Source organism: Chiloscyllium plagiosum, chromosome 1, assembly GCF_004010195.1.
Source record: "Chiloscyllium plagiosum isolate BGI_BamShark_2017 chromosome 1, ASM401019v2, whole genome shotgun sequence".
Lineage (NCBI taxonomy): Eukaryota > Metazoa > Chordata > Chondrichthyes > Orectolobiformes > Hemiscylliidae > Chiloscyllium > Chiloscyllium plagiosum.
Genome location: NC_057710.1, coordinates 36,476,174 through 36,496,079, shown reverse-complemented (window position 1 = coordinate 36,496,079; position 19,906 = coordinate 36,476,174). Strand labels below are relative to the sequence as shown.

The window sequence follows — 19,906 nt, the reverse complement described above, 5'->3', positions numbered from 1 at the left end:
AAACGGAAATGGCTTCTTCCTATATAGTTTCTTCCCCTAATACCTTCAAAACTGATCAAATCGCAATTTAAATTTCTAACTTTCATCTTGTTTCAGCCTTGGTTTGGCTACTTTGTTGTCATAACGTAACCCTTGGAGTTCAGGTTTCATTCTGTCAAATCACTGCAATCAGATTGGGTGGAGTTTAGGAATGGTAAGGGAAAGAATCGTAGAATCCCTATAGTGTGGAAGTAGACCATTCAGCCCATCAAGTCCATAGTAACCCACTGAAGAGCTACCCACCCATAACAACCCCCCCTTACCCTATCTCTATAATCCTGCATTTCCCATGGCTAAATCACCTGGCCTGCGTACAGGATCCCTAACAGTGACCACAATATGGGACAAAGCATACAACAAAAAATATTGCTTACAATAAACTGAGGGCGATAGTCATAATTTTAATCTACATATAATTTGTACAAATCAGATTTTGAGTGTTCGCCTGGATGAGGAAGTTGTACAATGCCATTTCTAAGAACAGAGTGTTCTGGAACTGACGAGAGAGTGATTAGATTAGATTAGATTAGATTACTTACAGTGTGGAAACAGGCCCTTCGGCCCAATAAGTCCACACCGCCCCGCCGAAGCGCAACCCACCCATACCCCTACATTTACCCCTTACCTAACACTACGGGCAATTTCCTCATTCCTGAAGAAGGGCTAATGCCCGAAACATCGATTCTCCTGTTCCCTAGATGCTGCCTGACCTGCTGCGCTTCTCCAGCAACACATTTCCATCACTACGGGCAATTTAGCATGGCCAATTCACCTGACCTGCATATCTTTGGACTGTGGGAGGAAATCGGAGCACCCAGAGGAAACCCACGCAGACATGGGGAGAACGTGCAAACTCCACACAGTCAGTCGCCTGAGGCGGGAATTGAACCCGGGTCTCTGGCGCTGTGAGGCAGCAGTGCTAGCCACCGTGCCGCCCACAAGTCAGTCATGCCAACTACATGACTGTCTAGTGAATTACATTAGACTTTGCATTACGTAATATGGAAGGATCAATGAATAACCTCAGATTAATGCATTTCCAAGTATCACTATTCACATTATAATGATATTTTACATAAAATTTGAAAGGTAGAAGAGTAAGTTGAAGACTAGCAATTTAGACCTAAATAAGGGAAACTACGCAGACAAGAAATCTGAGGTGATTGAGGAGAACTGGGTCCTAGTTATGGGATAGATAAATAGTGAAGCAATGGCAGATATTTATTTCAGAATAAGTACATTTCTACAGCATAGGAATGAAGGTTCTACCAAGTGTAGTTAATTTAAAATGTTAAGAAAAACATCATGCTTAAGATAGAAAACCAAATAACTACACAAAGATGATTGAACAGAACATAATAATCAGAAGAAAGAAATTTGAATATGAGAGAAAACTAGCGAGGGATGGGACGAATGGCAGTTGCCTTTCCCCTAGGATGGAGGATTTCAAAACTAGGGGACACATTTTTAAGGTGAAAGGAGACAGATTTTAAAAAGACATGAATGGCAATTTTTTTATACAGAGACTAGTTTGTATGTGGAATTAACTTCCTGAGGAAGTGGTGGATGTGGGTGCAGTACAACATTTCAAAGACATTTGGATAAGTACATGAATGGGGATATGGGCCAGGAGCAAGCAGGACTCGCTTAATTTGGAATTACCTTTTGAGAAGGACTGATTGGACCAAAAGGTCTGTTTCCATGCTGCATGACTCAATGACTTTAAAAAGATGTTTAAAAAGAAAAATATTAAAGTTTTCTTTAATTCTGTCAAGTATAACAATGAGGAGTTAACAGTAAGTAATAAGGAAGAAATAGACAAAAAAAATTTGCTTCTGTCTTCACTATAGGGAAATCAAAAATATTCCAGTAAATGCTACAAATAAGGAGATGGAAGGGAGAGAATAATGTGGTGAAGTCATGACTACCACAGAAGCAATACTAGGAAACTGGTAAGTACTGGGCTATGGACTGGCAAATCCCTGACTTCTAATGGTTTTCATTCTAAGGTCTTTTTCCTGTCCGGGAGCAGCGGGAGACAGAACGGAAGCGATGCTGGAGACCAGGAGATTGCTGGAAGGCAAGGACTTAGTATAAATTTGGGCAGCAGCTAAACCTGAGATACTACACGTATAGTATCTCCCTCCCATTCCACCTCCTCTAACCAGAAGAAAAGGACTCTGTAAGGTAAGGCTTTTTTTTTCTTTTCTTTCATAGGTTTAAGTGCATTGTTTGGTCTTAGCTAGTTGATATAAAGCTAAGGCTTACAATGGCAGGGGACCTCAGACCCGTGGCATGTGCCTCTTGCTTGATGTGAGAGATCAGGGACGTGGCTGACATTTCTGACTCTTATACTTGCTGGAAGTGTGTCCAGCTGCAGCTGGGTACTTATAAAATAATCAAAGTAATCAATATGATTCTGTGCAAGGGACATTGAGTTCAACCAATTTGTTCGCGCTCTTAGAAGGCAAACATTCACTGCAGATAAAGAAGAGTAACAGAATGCATTTGACAAAAGGGTTATTATACCAAGTAAGAGCGTATCATGCAGGGAGTAACATGGAAGGAAGATTAGATGGTTTACAGAAAATAAACAATCTGCTTAAATGGGTTCTTTTTCTGATTGTTACAATGTGACAAGTGGAATCCCACAGCAGTCTGTACTGGGACCCCAGCTGTTCACAATATACATTAACAATTTGGATGAAGGAATTGAATGCAATATTTCCAAATTTGCGGGCAGCACTGAGCTGGGTGGCAGTGTGTGCTGTGAGAAGGATGCTAAGAGGCTGCAGGGTGACTTGGACGGACTGGCTGAGTGGACGAATGCTTTGCAAATGCAATATTATGTGGATAAATGTGAGGTTATCCACTTTGGTGGCAAAAACAGGAAGGCAGATTTTAATCTGAATGGTGGCAGTTTAGGAAAAGGAAGAAGTGTAATAAGACCTGTGTGTCACGGTGGAACACTTGCTGAAGGTTGGAGTGCAGGTGCAGTAGGCAGTGAGGAAAGCTAATGGCATGACTCCTTCATAACAAAAGGATTTGGGTATAGGAGTACGGATGTCTTGTTGTAGTTATACAAGACCTTGGTGAGGCCACATCTTGGGTATTGTGTGTAGTTTTGGTCTCCTAGTCTGAGGAAGGATATTCTTATTATTGAGGGAGTCCAGCGAAAGTTCACCAAACTGTTTCCCAGGTTGGCATGACTGACATGTGAAGAAAGTTTGGATCGACTAGGCTTGTACTCACTGGAATTTAGAAAAATGAGCTGGGAATCTCATAGACATATATAAAATCCTGATGGGACTGGACAGACTAGATGTGGGAAGAATGTTCCCAATGTTGGGGAAGTCCAGAACAAGGGGTCACAGTTGAAGAATAGTGGGCAAGCCATTCAGGACTGAGATGAGGAAGAACTTCTTCAGAGAGTTGTGAACCTGTGGAATTCTCTCCCACGAAAAGCTGTTGGGTCCAGTTTGTTAGATATTCAAGAGGGAGCTGGATGTGGCCCTTGCAGCCCAAGGGTTCAAGGCATATGGGGAGAAATCAGGAGTTGGATACTGAAATTACATGATCATATTGCATGGTAGTGCAGGCTCAAAGGGCCAAATGGCCTACTCCTGCACCTATTTTCTGTGCTTGTATATTTCTATATCAATGACATAGATGAGGGGAGTGAAGGTATGGTGGCTAAATAACATAAAGATAGTTAGAAAATTATGAAGAAAACATTGGGAGTTTGCAGAGTGATATATGAAGCAGCATCAATATGCAAAAAGTTGACACGTGGAGTGTAATGTGCGAAAATGAGAAGCTGCTCATTTTGGCAGGAAGGATAAAAAAAGCAGAGTGTTACTGAAACAGAGAATAACTGCAAAATTCTGAAGTGCAGAAATCCTGATTTTCCTATGCAGGAGTCTCAAAAAAATGTATCTAAGTACAACAAATACTGAAGAAATAATTATGGGATTCTGTGGAAGGGTCACTTGACCCAAAACGTTAACTCTGATTTCTTTCCACAGATGCTGCCAGAACTGCAGAGCTTTTCCAGCAATTTCCTGTTTTCAAGTAATTAAGATGGCTATGGAATGATATCCTTACTTACAAGGGGAATGTAACGTGAAGGCATGCTTTGCTTTAGTCATACAGGACATTGGTGAGACTACATATCAAGGGCTGGATGGGGATTTGATCTCATCATTTAGGAAAGGTTTTAAATGCATTGGAAGCGATTTCAAGGAGGTTTACTAAGTTGACACCTGGAATAATCAGACTGTTTTATGAGGAAAGGGTGGACAGACAGGGCTTGCTCCCACTAGAATTTTGGTTACTTGATCGAACTTTTTAACTTACTGAATGGTTTTAACAAGGTGGATGAGCAAAGAATATTTTCTCCTGTGTTGAGACCAGAATTAGGTGGCATAGTTTAAAAATTAAGAATTGCCCTTTTAGGACAGAGGTAAGGAGAATTTTGTTTTCTCCTAAGAAGTCTTTGCAACGCTTTGCTTTAAAAGGTGGTGGAAGTGATTTCATTAAAGGTGCAGGTAGATGGAGTCTTGTTAGTCAAAGGAATCAAAGGTTCAAATAGTAAATGGGAAGGTAGAACTTGAGACACAAACAGATCAGCCATGATCTAATTGAATGGGAGAACAAGGTCTGAATGGCTTATTCCTGCTTCTAATGCATATATATAATATATATATCTGTACATCCATCTATCTCCAAGGTCAATATATCTCTTCTAAAGTGTGGTACACAGAACTACACAGTATTACCCCAGTCATGATTTAAGTTGGAAACAGTAACACATATTATTATATTCTAGTCCTCCAGACACAAAGGTCAGCATTTTGTTGGTCTTTTTTGAACATTTTCCTCTTCTTCTCATTGTGTTTTTTTTATTTTAATCAATCATCTAAGCTACTAATAAATTTGGTGCATAATTGAGGCTCTAAAACAAATCCTTGTCAGTTACCAATCATCCAACCAATTAGAAAACTCATTCAACAATCTTGCTCTGTCTCCTGCCACTCAACTCATTTTCTGAGCAGGTCAATAATTTGCCTTCAATTCCATGAACTTCAGCTAATGGCTTCTTATAAGGGACTTTATCAAATGCCTCTGAAAGTCAATATAAATAACAAGCAGAGACATTTCCCTGTGCAATATTTTTGTCAGCTTTGCTAAAAAAAAAATTCAATCAGATTCATTAGACGTGACCTCCCTTTTTTATAAATCGAAGTTGGCTCTCTCTAATCAGCTGAAATTTTTCAAAGTGTTCTGACACCCTATCCCTAATTATTAGATGTCAGCAATTTCCCACGACACACATATGAGCAAGAAACACTGGAGAAAACTCAACAGCTCAGGCAGCATCTGATGAAAGGTCTTTTATCTGGAACATTAACTCTGTTGTTCTCCACAGATGATGCCTGACCAATTGCGTTTCTCCAGCATTTTCTATTCTATTTGATGATGTCCACACTTTGTGTCCCTACATTAGATGTTATGCTAACTCTAATTTTCCTCCTGAAATAGCAGCATGACATGCACTGTTGTCTAATTTAAAGACATTTTTAGGAATTTTGAGAGAACTTCAAATAATGATAGTTTGGGCATCTGACATGTCCTCACGTATTTCCTTTAAATCCTGGGCTGGAAATTATCTGATTTTGGGATTTATTGTCTCCAGTGCCAAACTTTTCCTCATTACTGTTATTTTGCTTACTTCTATTTCAGAGAGAAGAAGAGATCCAAAGAACAATAATATCAGACTCAAATATTAATTATGTTTCTCTCTCCGTAGATGATGCCAGACTTGCTGAATTTCTCCTGCATTTTTTGCATTTGATTCACAGAGAAATATTACTTTCCTTGGGCTGTTTGACATACTCATGTCTTTCCCAACTATAAACATCCATGCAGAGAGTAAACCCACCGACTCCCATAGCTACCTGGATTACACCTCTTCCCACCCTATCTCCTGCAAAAATGCCATCCCGAATTCCCAATTCCTCTGCCTCCGCCGTATCTGCTCCCAGGAGGACCAATTGCACCACAGAACACACCAGATGGCCTCCTTCTTTAGAGACCACAATTTCCCTTTCCATGTGGTGAAAAGATACTCTCCAATGCATCTCGTCCACATCCCGCACCTCCGCCCTCAGACCCCACTCCTCCAACCATAACAAGGACAGAACGCCCCTGGTGCTCACCTTCCACCCTACCAACCTTCGCATAAACCAAATCATCCAACGACATTTTCGCCACCTCCAAATGGACCCCACCACCAGGGATATATTTCCCTCCCCATCCCTTTCCGTCTTCCGCAAAGACCATTCCCTCTGTGACTACCTGGTCAGGTCCACGCCCCCCCAACAACCCACCCTCCCGTCCTGGCACCTTCCCCTGTCACCGCAGGAATTGCAAAACCCTTGCCCACATCTCCTCCCTCAACTTCATCCAAGGCTCTAAAGGAGCCTTCAAAGTTTTACCTGCACATCCACCAATATCATTTATTGTATCCATTGCTCCCGATGCGGTCTCCTCTACACTGGGGAGACTGGACGCCTCCTAGCAGGGAACATCTCTGGGACACCAGCACCAATCAACCACACCGCCCTGTGGCCCAACATTTCAACTCCCCCTTCCACTCAGCCGAGGACATGGAAGTCCTGGGCATCCTTCACCGCCGCTCCCTCACCACCTGACGCCTGGAGGAAGAACGCCTCATCTTCCGCCTCGGAACACTTCAACCCTAGGGCATCAATGTGGACTTCACCAGCTTCCTCATTTCCCCTTCCCCCACCTCACCCCAGTTCCAAACTTCCAGCTCAGTACTGTCCCCATGACTTATCCTACCTGCCTATCTTCCATTCCACCTATCCACTCCACCCTCTTCTCTGACCTATCACCTTCATCCCCACTCCATTTCACCCACTGTACTCTTTGCTACCTTCCCCCACCCTCCTCCCCGACCTATCACCTTCATCCTCACCCCCACTCACCTATTGTACTCTAAGCTACTTTCTCCTCACCCCCACCATCCTCTCATTTATCTCTCCACTCTTCAGGCTCTCTGCCTGTATTCCTAATGTAGGGCGTTTGCCCGAATCATCGATTTTCTTGCTCTTCGGATGCTGCCTGAACTGCTGTGCTCTTCCAGCACCACTCAATTCCAGAGTATTTATTTAGTATGTCTGCTATTTCCCTATTTTCCACTGATAGTATCACTGATAGCCAAGAAGTGCAATTTTTTTCCAAGTGACCTACTTTTCCTAAAGTATTTTTTGTTGGATTTAATGTCATTTGTAGGCTTCCTTTCCTACTCTCCACTTCGGTCAGGCAGAAGACACAGACGTTTGAACGCATGTACCAACAGATTCAAGCACAGCTTCTTCCTTGTCATTATTAGACTAATGAATGGACTCTCTAACTTCAAATAATGCTGATCTCGTTAATATTGTTCTTGCCTCACACGATGTAACCTATATGCCTCACCTAATTTTTTTTTGTCACCCTATGATCTGTATGGCCTTGCTTACTATGATCTGCCTGTACTGCTCACAAACAAAGCTTTTCACTGTGCTTAGGTACACATGACAATAAATTAAACCAGATCAGTAGCCATTGAATCTGTACTGTCGTTCTCTATTTTATTTTAGTTATCAGAAATGGATACTGCCAGTGTGGTATTGCTCCTGTTCTTGCCTCCAGCATACGTTGCACCCGTGCTATTTGGAAGCTGGAAGCAGGGAACTGTAGCTGAAGATGAATGAAGCCACGAGGGGTTGGCTAATAACCATCAAGAAATCATGACAGTCTCCTATAAGAAGCACTTTGAACAATAGTCTCCCACCTGGTATTGTTTTCTAGCTATGGTTTCTCTGATTAAATCTTTCCCAAATGGACAGTTTTACCACAGAACTGTTTCTGCTGTGTACCTACATCAGTGACGTTGACAAGTCAGCAATGGATGCCATCCCTGGAAAAGCCAGTATTGAGGGCTGAAACAGTCCTCTGCTGGCTTTTTCAGTAACTGAATGAGGAATGTCAGACAGCAAGCCAAGAGAATCACCAGCTCTGCTACAAAATGAGACACTAACAACGTGGCTACATGCATGCTAAGAAATGGAGGCATCATGTTATATACAGAGCATATTGATCTGACAACCAATGGATCAGATTTAAGGTCTAAGTCCTGCCACATCCAACCATTAAAGGTGGTGAACAATTCCCCAATGAAGGAAGCTTCATAAATTACCCCCATCCTCCATGATAGTACCAGTTCAGTGCATTAGTGTAAAGGACAAGGCTAAAAGGGGTTTCAGTAACCTTTATCCACATGCGATGAGTAGACGATCCATCTCAGCCTCTCCCTTCAGTTCCAACATTATAGAGGCCAGTCTTCAGTCCTTTAAATTCACTCCACATGATAACATAAAATCAGATGAAGGTATTGGATAATGCAAAGCCATGGGCCCTGACAACATCTATGTTACCATAATTGAAGAATTGTTTTCCAGACCATGCTGTAATGCGAGCTAATCTCTTCACAATACTGACAACACTGGAATCTACCAAGCGATATGGAAAATTACTACGCATGTCCTGTCCTCAAAAAGCAGGACAAATATAATTGTTCTGAAGAAGGGTCACTGGACTCAAAATGTTAACTCTGCTTTCTTTCTATAGATGCTGCCAGATCTGCTGAGTTTCTCCAGCAAGTTCTATTTTTGATACAAATATAATTGGACCAATTACAAATCCATCAGTCAACTTTCAATCATTAGCACATTGATAGAAGATCTCATGAACAGCCCTACCCAGAGACATTTATTCAGCAACATTCTACTCACCAAAATTTCATTCAGGTGCTACCAGGGACACTGCATTGCAGTCTTGCTCCAAACATGGTCAAAAGAGCAGAACTCAAGAGTTAAGGTGACCGTAACTGCCCTTGGCATCAAGGCAGATTTTCACCAAGTATGGCATCAGGCGTACTAGCTAAACAGGAATCAATGAGAATTCCATTGGTTGGAGTCATACCTAACACAAAGGACGATGGGCTTGTCTGTTGGAGATCAATCAGCTCAGCCCAGGACATCACAGCAGAGGTTCCTCAGGGCTGCGTCCTAGTTCCAGCTATTTTCAGCTTCTCCATCAAAATCAGGTCAGAAATGGAAATGTTGGCTGATCATTGTTCAGGATGATTCATACCTCACCAGATATTAGTGCGGTCTATGTGTGCATCCAGCAAGATCAGGACATCAGGTTTGGATTAATGGCAAGTAACATTCCTGCCACAAAATTGATAACTAATAACCATCTTCATTGGGAGAGAATCTAATCACCTGTTCTTAAAGTTCAGCAACATTATCATCTTTTAAGCTCCCAATATTAAAGTCTTGGGAATCACCATTGACCAGAAACTTAACTAAGCTAGGCACATAAATAAAGAACAAAGAAAAAAGAAATTTTACAGCCCAGGAACAGGCCCTTTGGCCCTCCAAGCCTGAGCCGATCCAAATGTACTGTCTAAACCTGTCAACCAATTCCTAAGCATCTGTATCCCTCTGCTCCCCACTACTCTGCCCAGACACATCTTAAATGAATCTACCATGCCTGCCTCTACTACCTCTGTTGGCAACGCATTCCAGACACCCAACACCCTCTGTGTAAAGTACTTGCCGCGTGTATCCCCCTTAAACTTTTCACCTCTCACTTTGAAAGCATGACCTCTCGTTATTGAATCCTTCACCCTGTCAAAATGCTTATCTCTATCTATCCTGTCTATACCCTTCATGATTTGATAGACCTCAATCAGATTCCCCCTCAATCTCTTTTTTTCTAATGAAAACAATCCTAACCTACTCAACCTCTCTTCATAGCTAGCACCTTCCATACCAGGCAACATCCTCGTAAACCTTCTTTGCACTCTCTCCAAAGCGTCCACATCCTTTTGGTAATGTGGCGACCAGAACTGTACACAGTATTCTAAATGCAGCCAAACCAACGTCATGTACAATTTTAACATGACCTGCCAGCTCTTATACTCAATACCCCATCCGATGAAGGCAAGCATATCACATGCCTTCTTGACCACTCTATCCACCTGTGCAGCAACCTTCAGGGTACAATGGAACTGAACTCTCTCTGCTCGTCAACTTTTCCCAAGGCTCTTCGGTTCACTGTATAATTCGCTCGAGAATTAGACTTCCCAAAATGCATTGAACTCCAGCTGCCACTTCTCCACCCAACTCTCTAGTCTATCTATATTCTCCTGGATTCTTTGACAGTTCCTTATACTTCCTGCTACTCCACCAATCTTCTTGTCATCTGCAAACTTGCTGATCATACCACCAGTGCCCTCTTCCAGATCATTTATGTATATCACAAACAACAGTGGGCCCCAACACTGACCTCTGTGGAACAACACTGGTCACCTTTCTCCATTTCAAGAAACTCCCTTCAACTACTACTCTCTGTCTCCTGTTGCTCAACCAGTTCTTTATCCACCAAGTACTTCTCTGCCCAATACTCCAGTCTATCTATATTCTTCTGTATGCTTTAGCAGTCCCTTATGCTTTCTGCTACTCCACCAATCTTCCTGTCATCTGCAGGATCAGATCAGACCACCAATGTCCTCTTCCAGATCATTTATGCATATCACAAACAAAAGTGGCCCCAGCACTGATCCCCGTGGAACACCACTGATCCCTTTCTCCATTTTGAGAAACTTCATCGACTACTACTCTCTGTCTCCTGTTGTTCAACCAGTTCTTTATCCACCAAACTAGAACACCCTGCACACCATGTGACTTCACTTTCTCTATTAGTCTACCATGGGGAATCTTACCAAATGCCTTACTAAAGTCCATGTATATGACATCAACAGCCCTTGCTTCATCTATCAACGTGGTCACTTCCTCAAAGAACTCTATTAAGTTGGTAAGGCACGATCTCCACCGTGCAAAACCATGTTGCCTATCACTGATAAGCCCATTCTCTTCTAAATATAAATAGATCCTATCTCTCAGTACCTTCTCCAGTAACTTTCCCACCAGTGACATCAGGCTCACTGGTCTATAGTTTACATGAGGCGCAGAAATTGAACTGCTCGCAACACATCTCTCTCCCAAAGCCCTGTCTATTGTCTATACAATTCTGTACAAGTCAGGAGTGAGATTGAATACTTTCAACTTGTCTACAATGAGTTCAGCTCCAACAACACTCAATTAGCTTGATATTGTTCAGGAAAATCGGCCTGGTTGACATTAACTTTAACTTTCACTCCTGTCACCAAAGCAGCAATGTATAACATACATGAGATGCACCATAGCAGCTCGGCAAGATTCCTTCAACAGCCCCTTCCCAAACCTGTGACTCCACCACCAAGGTAAGCAAGGACACTAGAATCATGGAAACAGCACTACCTGCAATTTCCATTCCAAACTACACATGACCTTGACTTAAGACTACATCTCTATTCCTTCTCTGTCAAAATCCTGGAACTTCCTAACAGCATATAAAAGTTACATGCTGTACAATTCAAGGAGACAACACCACCTTCTTAAGGGCAGTTAGGGATAGTTAATAAATACTGGCTTTGATATCAATGTTCACATTCCCATAAAGAAATTTGTTTTTAAAAAAGTTGCTCACTTAACAGATCCAACGGGCTCCCATGTTTTTTTGAAATTTAATTCTGCTTCACAAAAAAAACTCAGTAGAAGGATCTGAGTTGAACTAACACCACTTCCACCAGATTTACCTCACTGCATGCTCACAAATCCACATCTCCCTGTCTGGCAAAACATTTCCCTTTGTGCTAAAAGCAATACAGGAGCAAAATACCACTGATTCTGGAAATCTGAGATAAAACCAGAGTATGCTGGAGAAACTCTGCTGGTCTGCCAGCATCTGTGAGAGAGAAAAACAGAGTTAACCTTTCAAGTCAGAAAAGGTCCTTCTTTAGAATTCCTTTTGTGGCTGTTTTGGTTTGAACTAACTCCTAAAAGTTGGGATTTTCAATTAAGTATGGCTCAGGTTTTATGAAAGTCATTGTCGGAGACCCTAGAAAGTGTGTAGAGACTGGGGAGGTGGGATTGTCAGTAGGCTTGCCTCTGTGCACCAGCACTTAGTGGAAATCAGGCAGTCAAATTAAAAAAAGCTCTCCAGCCTAAATTCACAATCCATAACCTCCCCCGTACATTTTCCACATCTTATTTATGTCTGCCCATGCTTCTACCTTCTCTCCCATGACATGTCCCATAGCCTTCATCCTAACCTAACCCCCTCTACCCATGCTCAGAATCTGTTACAACCCTTATGCCAACTTAGTGTGATAAACATGCCCACTTATAAACTCACTCACCACCCTTTGCCTTTATCTCTTTACCCGGTATCCAACATGGAAAGAACTCAGGACCCATGCTGAGATTAAATAAAGTCCTTAAGTGTCTATTTATGATGCACTATTTTTGAAAAATACATTCATTGACTCAAAAAAATTAACTTCCTTTAACCTCTTACAAAAACAAAAAAACTGTCGTTCATCGAACTGAAACAAAGAATTGTGAATGCTGAAGATCTGAAAGAAAAGGTGTTTAATTTCGATAAATGTGAGGTGTTGTATTTTGGTCGGGCAAACCAGGGCAGTACATACAATTAATGGCAGGGCCCTGGGGAGTGCTACCGAACAAAGCGACCTAGGGGTGCAGGTGAATAGTTTCTTGAAAGTGAAGTTGCAAGAAGATTGAGTGGTGAAGAAGGCATTTGGCACATTTGCCTTCATTGGATGGAACACTGAATGTAGAAATTGGGACACCATGTTGTGGCTGTACAGGACATTGGTGAGGCTATTTTTAGAATACATCATACAATTCTGATTGCCATTCTATTGTAAGAATGTTGTTAACCTTGAGAGAAGGTGCAGACAAAATTTACAAGGGTGTTGCCGGAACTTGGGTGTTTCAGTTATAGGGAGAGACTGAATAGGTTAGGGCTTTCTTTTCCTGGAGTGTCAGAGGCTGAGGGGTGACCTTATTGAGAACATTGGTGAGGCTATTTTTAGAATACATCATACAATTTTGATTGCCATTCTATTGTAAGAATGTTGTTAACCTTGAGAGAAGGTGCAGACAAAATTTACAAGGATTTTGCCGGAACTTGGGTGTTTCAGTTATAGGGAGAGACTGAATAGATTGGGGCTTTCTTTTCCTGGAGGCTGAGGGGTGACCTTATTGAGATTGATAAACTCAGGAGAGGCATGGATAAGGTGAATAGCCAAGGTATTTTTCCTAGGGTGGGGGAGTCCAAAATTAAATGGTGTCGATTTAGGGTGAGAGGGGAATGATTTGAAAAGGATCTGAAGGGGATTTTTTTCACACAGAGGATAATGCATGTATGGAAAGAACTGCCAGAGGAAGTGGTCAAGGTAGGTACAATTACAACAGTGGGAGAGTCCGCATTTCGGGCATAAGCCCTTCAAGGACTCCCTTGCTCCTCAGATGCTACCTGACCTGCTGTACATTTCCAGTGCTTTACTTTTCAACTTTGACAATGCAGCATCTGCAGTCCTCACTTTCTCACAATTTCAACAATTGAAAGGTATGTGAATGGGTATATGAATAGAGGGATGGGTGCCAAATGCTGGCAATGGGACAAGGTCAGATTGGGATGCCCAGTCAGTGTGGATGGGTAAGACCAAAGAGCCTGTTGCTGTACTATATGACTCTGACTCCATAAAACAGAAGAAACTCGTCAGGTCTGGCAGCATTGATGGAGAGAAAGCAGAGTTAATGCTTTGAGTCCAGTCACCCTTCTTCAGAACTGAATTAGTTAGAAAATGTGAAGACATGAGGTCATGGGGGGGGGGGCGGGGGAGCAGGGGGAATGAGTGAGCCGATAGGTGGAGAGAAAGCCTAAAGAAAGATAATGCCAGAATAAACAATGAGTCCAATATGACTCTTTTTCAGAACTCCAGAATCCACAGTATTTGGCTTTTCTCTTGCTTGTATCAGAGAGTTGGGCCAGGCATTCAAGTGTAAATGTTGGCTTTACAATAGCAAAGGAACAGACATGAAAGCAGATTGTGGGTTTGCCCTTTTTCTATGGCTACTGTATTGTACAGAGGTAAGCAACAGAGAGACCATAGAATGGAAAATAATAACAAGCTTTACCTTGTTTTTTTTTTAAAACATGGTGCTTGAATTTGACAGCTGTTATGACAGCTGGAAAACACAAATATTAATTTGTAAAGGTCAGTCACAGTGGCTGGTGAACAATTTCTCGGGAAAGCTGTTTAAATGCTGTAACTATTCCTTCAGGAATTTCTTTCAAACATCAGTTTTAACTGAAATGATGCAATTCTGTTCATCAACTACATTTAATTTGAAGATCTACAGAAAAAATCGTAAACCTGCAGTGTAAAACCTTATGGTTTTCTTAAATTGCCACTGGGGATTCAGGCAATATAACAGGTTAATTACTTGGAGCATGAAAATTCATTGAAAAACATGTTGACTATGGCAGGACGTTAGAACCAGTGCTTAATATTCAAGAACATGTGATTACTGAGTATTGCTTATTTAACTTAAAATACTGCTTAAAGCCCAATTAAATAGATTATGTGAATGTTTGCTGCATTTAACAGCTCCCATGACTTAGAAGATAAAAGCAGCAAAGATTCTCTGGATGATGCAGAATTAGCCAATAGCAATTTTGTTTCAATTAACTTCAGTTGTCCGGGCTAGAAAATAGGGAACAGTTATCCTGGGGTCCTGCTTTTGATTATTATTTAGAATTGAACATTGGTATATGTCTGGACAAAGACAGGAAAGAAAAGGATTGTTGTGGATCTTTCTTTGATGGAAGGGCTTACTCACAATCAATGCCCACCTGAGCAATGAGGTATAGGCAGTGAGAGAACAAAATGGATTTAGTTTTATCTCATATTAGATTTATGAACTTACCATTTAAGCTGCTCCTGTCAATTAGGTTGGTGTCTGCTGGCCAGAATGCTCCATCTCCATGTACACTCCTACCTGCTGAGCAAAGAACATATATAAGCGCTCTGGAACTGAGCTAGATTTCAATATGGTGGAATGGCGTTAGATAAAAAACCTTTAGTATCAACTTGAGCAAAAAGCAACGGTGGATGAAATAAATTAAGGTGGGCGGCATGAGGGATTGTGGTCATGTAAATAAGTACAGTGGTTACAAGAACAGGTTTTAACCTGGGAAATTCTGCAGTGATTGGACATCATTTAACAATATAAATGTGTGTGTGTTGAAACACCGTACATGAATCTCAACACCATCCAGGACAAAGCAGCCTATTGACTGGAACCCCATCTATCAACTTAAACATCCATTCTCTCCATCACTGGTTTGCGCCAGCTATGAGATGCACCACAGCAACTAACTGAGACTCCTTTGACAATATCTTCCAAACCTATATCTCTTCCAACTCAGAGTAGAAGGACATCAGATGCATGAGAACACCACCATCACCCAACTGGTTCCCCTCCATGTCACACACCATCCTCACTTGGAACTATGTTGCTGTACCCTCATTGTCAGTGGGCAAAAACCTGCAACTCCCTGAAAACAGATACTGCAGCAGTTCAAGAAGGCAGATTACCACCATCTTTCAAAGAGGTTAAGGATGAATAACAAATATCGACTTTTCAAATTATGTTCCCATTTCATTAATGAGTTTGAAGGAATGGAAGTAACATTGTTCATTGAACCGCTGCAGTCCATGGGATACAGGTACATTGACAGTGCTGTTAGTAAGGAGATTCCCAGTTATTACATCCAGGTGAAAAAAAGCAAATTAACTCTCTTCTTTTCAACCTCCTTGTCAGGTACAGTAAAAGTTTAAGTTCTTTTTAGCACATACCTATAACTTTCCCCAAATAAGATGTGGCAATCTAACTTGTCCTGTAGCTGTCAACTGCAATGTTTTCTTGAGCTGAATACAGCAAGTTTATGACCCGCTATCTCTGAGAAATATAACTGTTGCCAATTACTCACTAATGTGTGTGATTGTCCACCAAGGAAATTCTGTGTCACTGCTCATGGGTTCCCTGGGTCCTTGTGTAGCTGATAAGTCTGATCCTAGAGCTGCACTGCCCACCACACACTTAGCAGGTATTTCTGGGAGGCAGAATTGGTCCTTGGCCTTGGAATCAGTGGCATTTCTTATTTCAGTTCCTTTTCTGTACTTCCTCTTGACACCGGGTGTTCTTGAAGAATTGTGTCTCCAAGTCGGCTTCTTCTGAACAAGGAACTCCCATGTTTTGAAATGTGTTTTGCATTTCTTGAGGTAAGCCTTCATGGAATTTTTGAAACACTTCCTTTGTCCTTCTCTTGAATGCCTTCCTTGAACTGGGTGAAGAAGATTTACTTTGACAATCGGAACTCAGGCCAAGGGAGATGGTTTCAGATGATCATAGCCTTGATGCTGCTGTTGTTAGCGGCTTTAATGGCACTGATGTTAATATGCCTGTTCTCATAGCTAATATGGAGAACCTGTCTTAAAAAGCAATGATGGTAATTCTCAAGGGCCTTGAGGTGGCATCTCTATGCAGTCCAGGTTTTGAAGCCATGTATAAGAATCAGAAAGTTGACTGCCTGATACACAGGATTTGTTATCAGCACAGAAGTCACGGTCATCAAAATCTCTCGTTCTTAGGTGCCCACAGGTGCTGCTTGCAGATTGGATATAACATTGTATCACCAATCGATGTGTGTCTTAAATAAAAGGTAGCTTCCCAGGTAGGGAAAATGGTCCACATTTTGGAGGACTTCTCCATTGATCTTAATGTCAGAATGGACTGGAACTTGGCCTGGGACAGGTTGGTAAAATATTTGCGCCTTCTTGAGGTTGAGACTGAGACTAATTCTTCAGTATGCATCCGTGAAGGCATTATACAAGGCTGAAAGGCTTTTTTCCAAGAGAGATTTTATCATCTGCATACTGAAGTTCCACATGCAAGGTCAATATTGTTTTCATCTTGGATTTCAAACAGTTGAGTTTCAGAGGTTTTATTTTGTCCATCCTGTAGATAATTTCCACACTGCTGCTCTTGACAAGATGAAGGGGATAAAGACTGAACCTTTGTGCTGTCACTTGAGCATGTGTGTGCACACACACAGGCAGACACACAAGGGTAGAAAGGGTAATTGCCCAATATAAAAGACTAATAATGAACGTACGGTTTAGAATTCTTTTTGGGTACTCGTGAGTTATGTTTTAAACTGAGACCACAATTAGTTAGTTGATTATTGGACTGTCAGCAGCAGAGATTATTGCAGTTATCTTTTCAGTTCTCAGTATCTTAACACTGCTTTCCAGTCAGAGATGTCATCAGATGCTTTTCATCTTAAAGAACTGAGAGAAAGCCTCCTCTAGCCTGTGATCAGTTTGCAGTCAAAATCAATCAACTCTCTGCCAAAGAGAGAACCTCTTGAAATAGCAGCTTGCATTTATATTCCATCTGTTAAAGTTTATGATTCTCCAAACTTAGAGGGTGCAGCCATGTTTCATTTCCAACTTGTGAAGGTTCTCATCAGGCTGCTAATTAAATAGAAGAGTGAGGTGCAGTGGAGGCGGGGGAGGGGGGTGGAAATCATTTCAGTCCATTAAAGTCCCAGGTACTAAATTAACTGCTGATCAAAGATCAGCAATCTGTATTTTATAAAAGCATGATAAGGGTTTAAATGCAGTAACTGTGAAGGAACGGCAATATTGTTTTGAATCATTAATGTGTGTGGCTTGATGGTGAACTTCCAAGTGGTGCAAGTTAGTGATATTCCTAAATATTAGTCTCCCTTGTGCTTCTTGGTGATAGAAATTATAAATTTGGAAGATATTGTTTGACAAAACTTGGCAATGTGCAGAAATGCGTTTTGTGCACAAAGCCTATTGGCGTCACTTGTGCCAATCATGGGCAGAGTAAGTGTTTCGGTGTGCTCGTCAAAAAGGCTGCTTTGTTTGATTTGATGTTAATCATTTTGTGCGTTATTGTTCCTGCACTCATCTGGGCAAGTGAAGAGTTCTTTTTATTTGTTCTGAGGAGTGGGAATTGCTGGCAGTGGCTAGACATCAGCAGGAGATTTCCTTGTCCATGATTGACTATGCCCTGAGACTTCATGGGATCCCATGAGTCAATTTTGAGGACGTTGAGGGCAAGTCCCTTCCCATTATATATTGCTGCACAGCCTCATCAAGTGATTTTGTCCTATCAGTGGGTCAAACCTGGCAATGATGGCAGAGAAATTTAGTGTATTAGTTACATTGTAAGATTTAATGAATATAGCTATGGTATGCTATAGCTTGATTAGTCACTCAATTTTAGCATAAGACTCAAAATGTTATGAGAAGTTTGCAAATTTGACTGAGTTGGCTGTGCCTTCATTGTTTTCAGAGTCCAGGTTAATGGTTAGAAGTATTCTTATTGACTACTTCTGCGGAAGTCTCATACAACACAGTGGCTTGCTAGGACACTTCAGAGGGCACTTACTAATCAACCTTTATGAAAATTTGGAATTATATGTAGACCAGATTTCCTTCCCTGAAGGACATTAGATGACTTCCAACAACAATGTGGGAATTTCATGGTCACTTTTATGGAGATAGCTTTTCACTCGAGATTCATTATGAAATTGAAGTTACATTCCACCATCTGTTCAGGTGCGACATGAATTTGTTTCTCCAGAGTACGCTTGGGTCCTTAGATTATGAGTCGAGTAACTCAACATGACCATTATACCCCAGTTCCCTTAATCTGAAAATAAGCCATTTTTTCCAATCTTTTAATTTCTCATGACATTCCTTACAGCAAAGAAATTTTAAAAACAGTTCTTGCACTAATTTTATTTGTCTTAGTCTCTGTCTTCATTGTGTTTCTTTCCATCTCATACCGCTTTTCTTTTTACTGTCTCTGCAATAAGTCATTCGCTAACTATTCTTTTTCGTATAGTTCCTGATCCAATTAAAAGGATAAAATGAGATGCTGAAAGAACAGAGAATTGGGATTCACAGACATAACTCAGTTGAATCATTTGCACAGATGCACTGCATCTAATGACTGTGGCTCTGCTGCACTTGCCATGATTCTATTATCTCTCTGTAAGTTTCTCCTTTCCTCTGTTTACCTTCCTCCTTGTATGTCTCCACTCTGTTTGCCTCTGACAAATACTCTTTCAGTCAATTATGCATTTGGCATCTTTGACATTTTACTGAGACTAAACTGGACAAGAGATGTGCTGACAAAACGAAAATCATATCATCCTCTGCAAATAGCAAAATCATCTCCACATCACAAAAGAATAACATGCTGAGGCTATATTATCTATTTCCTCAAAATACAGTGCTAGTTGTGCACTTGCCAAATTACTTTCAGTCACGACAAAACATTCCAAAGATGAAACACAGCATCTTTTTCTTCTTGCTAGCTTTGCCTATCTTGCACCCCTCCTTCTGAATTCAGAATATACATCCTGTCAGTTTGAATCCACCAAAATTAGAGATGCACAGAATGAATGTAATCTGTTCTGATAGTGGGTCTTGCTCAAGTCGAATGTATTTTTTTTACAAAAAGGTTGTTTGTTTTAAGGTTAAGCTTTCATGTTTGGAGATATGATACTGTGGTGATGTGTCACTTGGCTCATGACCCAGAACTCGGGCGCCTCACGCCTCGGGCGACTGTCTGTGTGGAGCATGCACATTCTCCCCATGTCTGCGTGGGTTTCCTCCGGGTGCTCCGGTTTCCTGTCACAATCCAAAGATGTACAGGTCAGGTGAATTGGCCATAGTAATAGGTGCATTAGTCGGGGTATATACAGGGTAGGG

General features: G+C 41.4%; 1 protein-coding gene across 1 annotated transcript in view; it reads right to left on the bottom strand.

Annotated features, from left to right (window-relative positions):
• Nucleotides 1–19,906, bottom strand: part of dcc (DCC netrin 1 receptor) — a 1,293,953-nt gene that overhangs the window by 87,977 nt on the left and 1,186,070 nt on the right. The window contains exon 22 of the mRNA XM_043720707.1: nt 15,018–15,089. Coding sequence (XP_043576642.1) covers nt 15,018–15,089 — 72 coding nt within the window. The remainder of the gene's footprint in view (nt 1–15,017; nt 15,090–19,906) is intronic.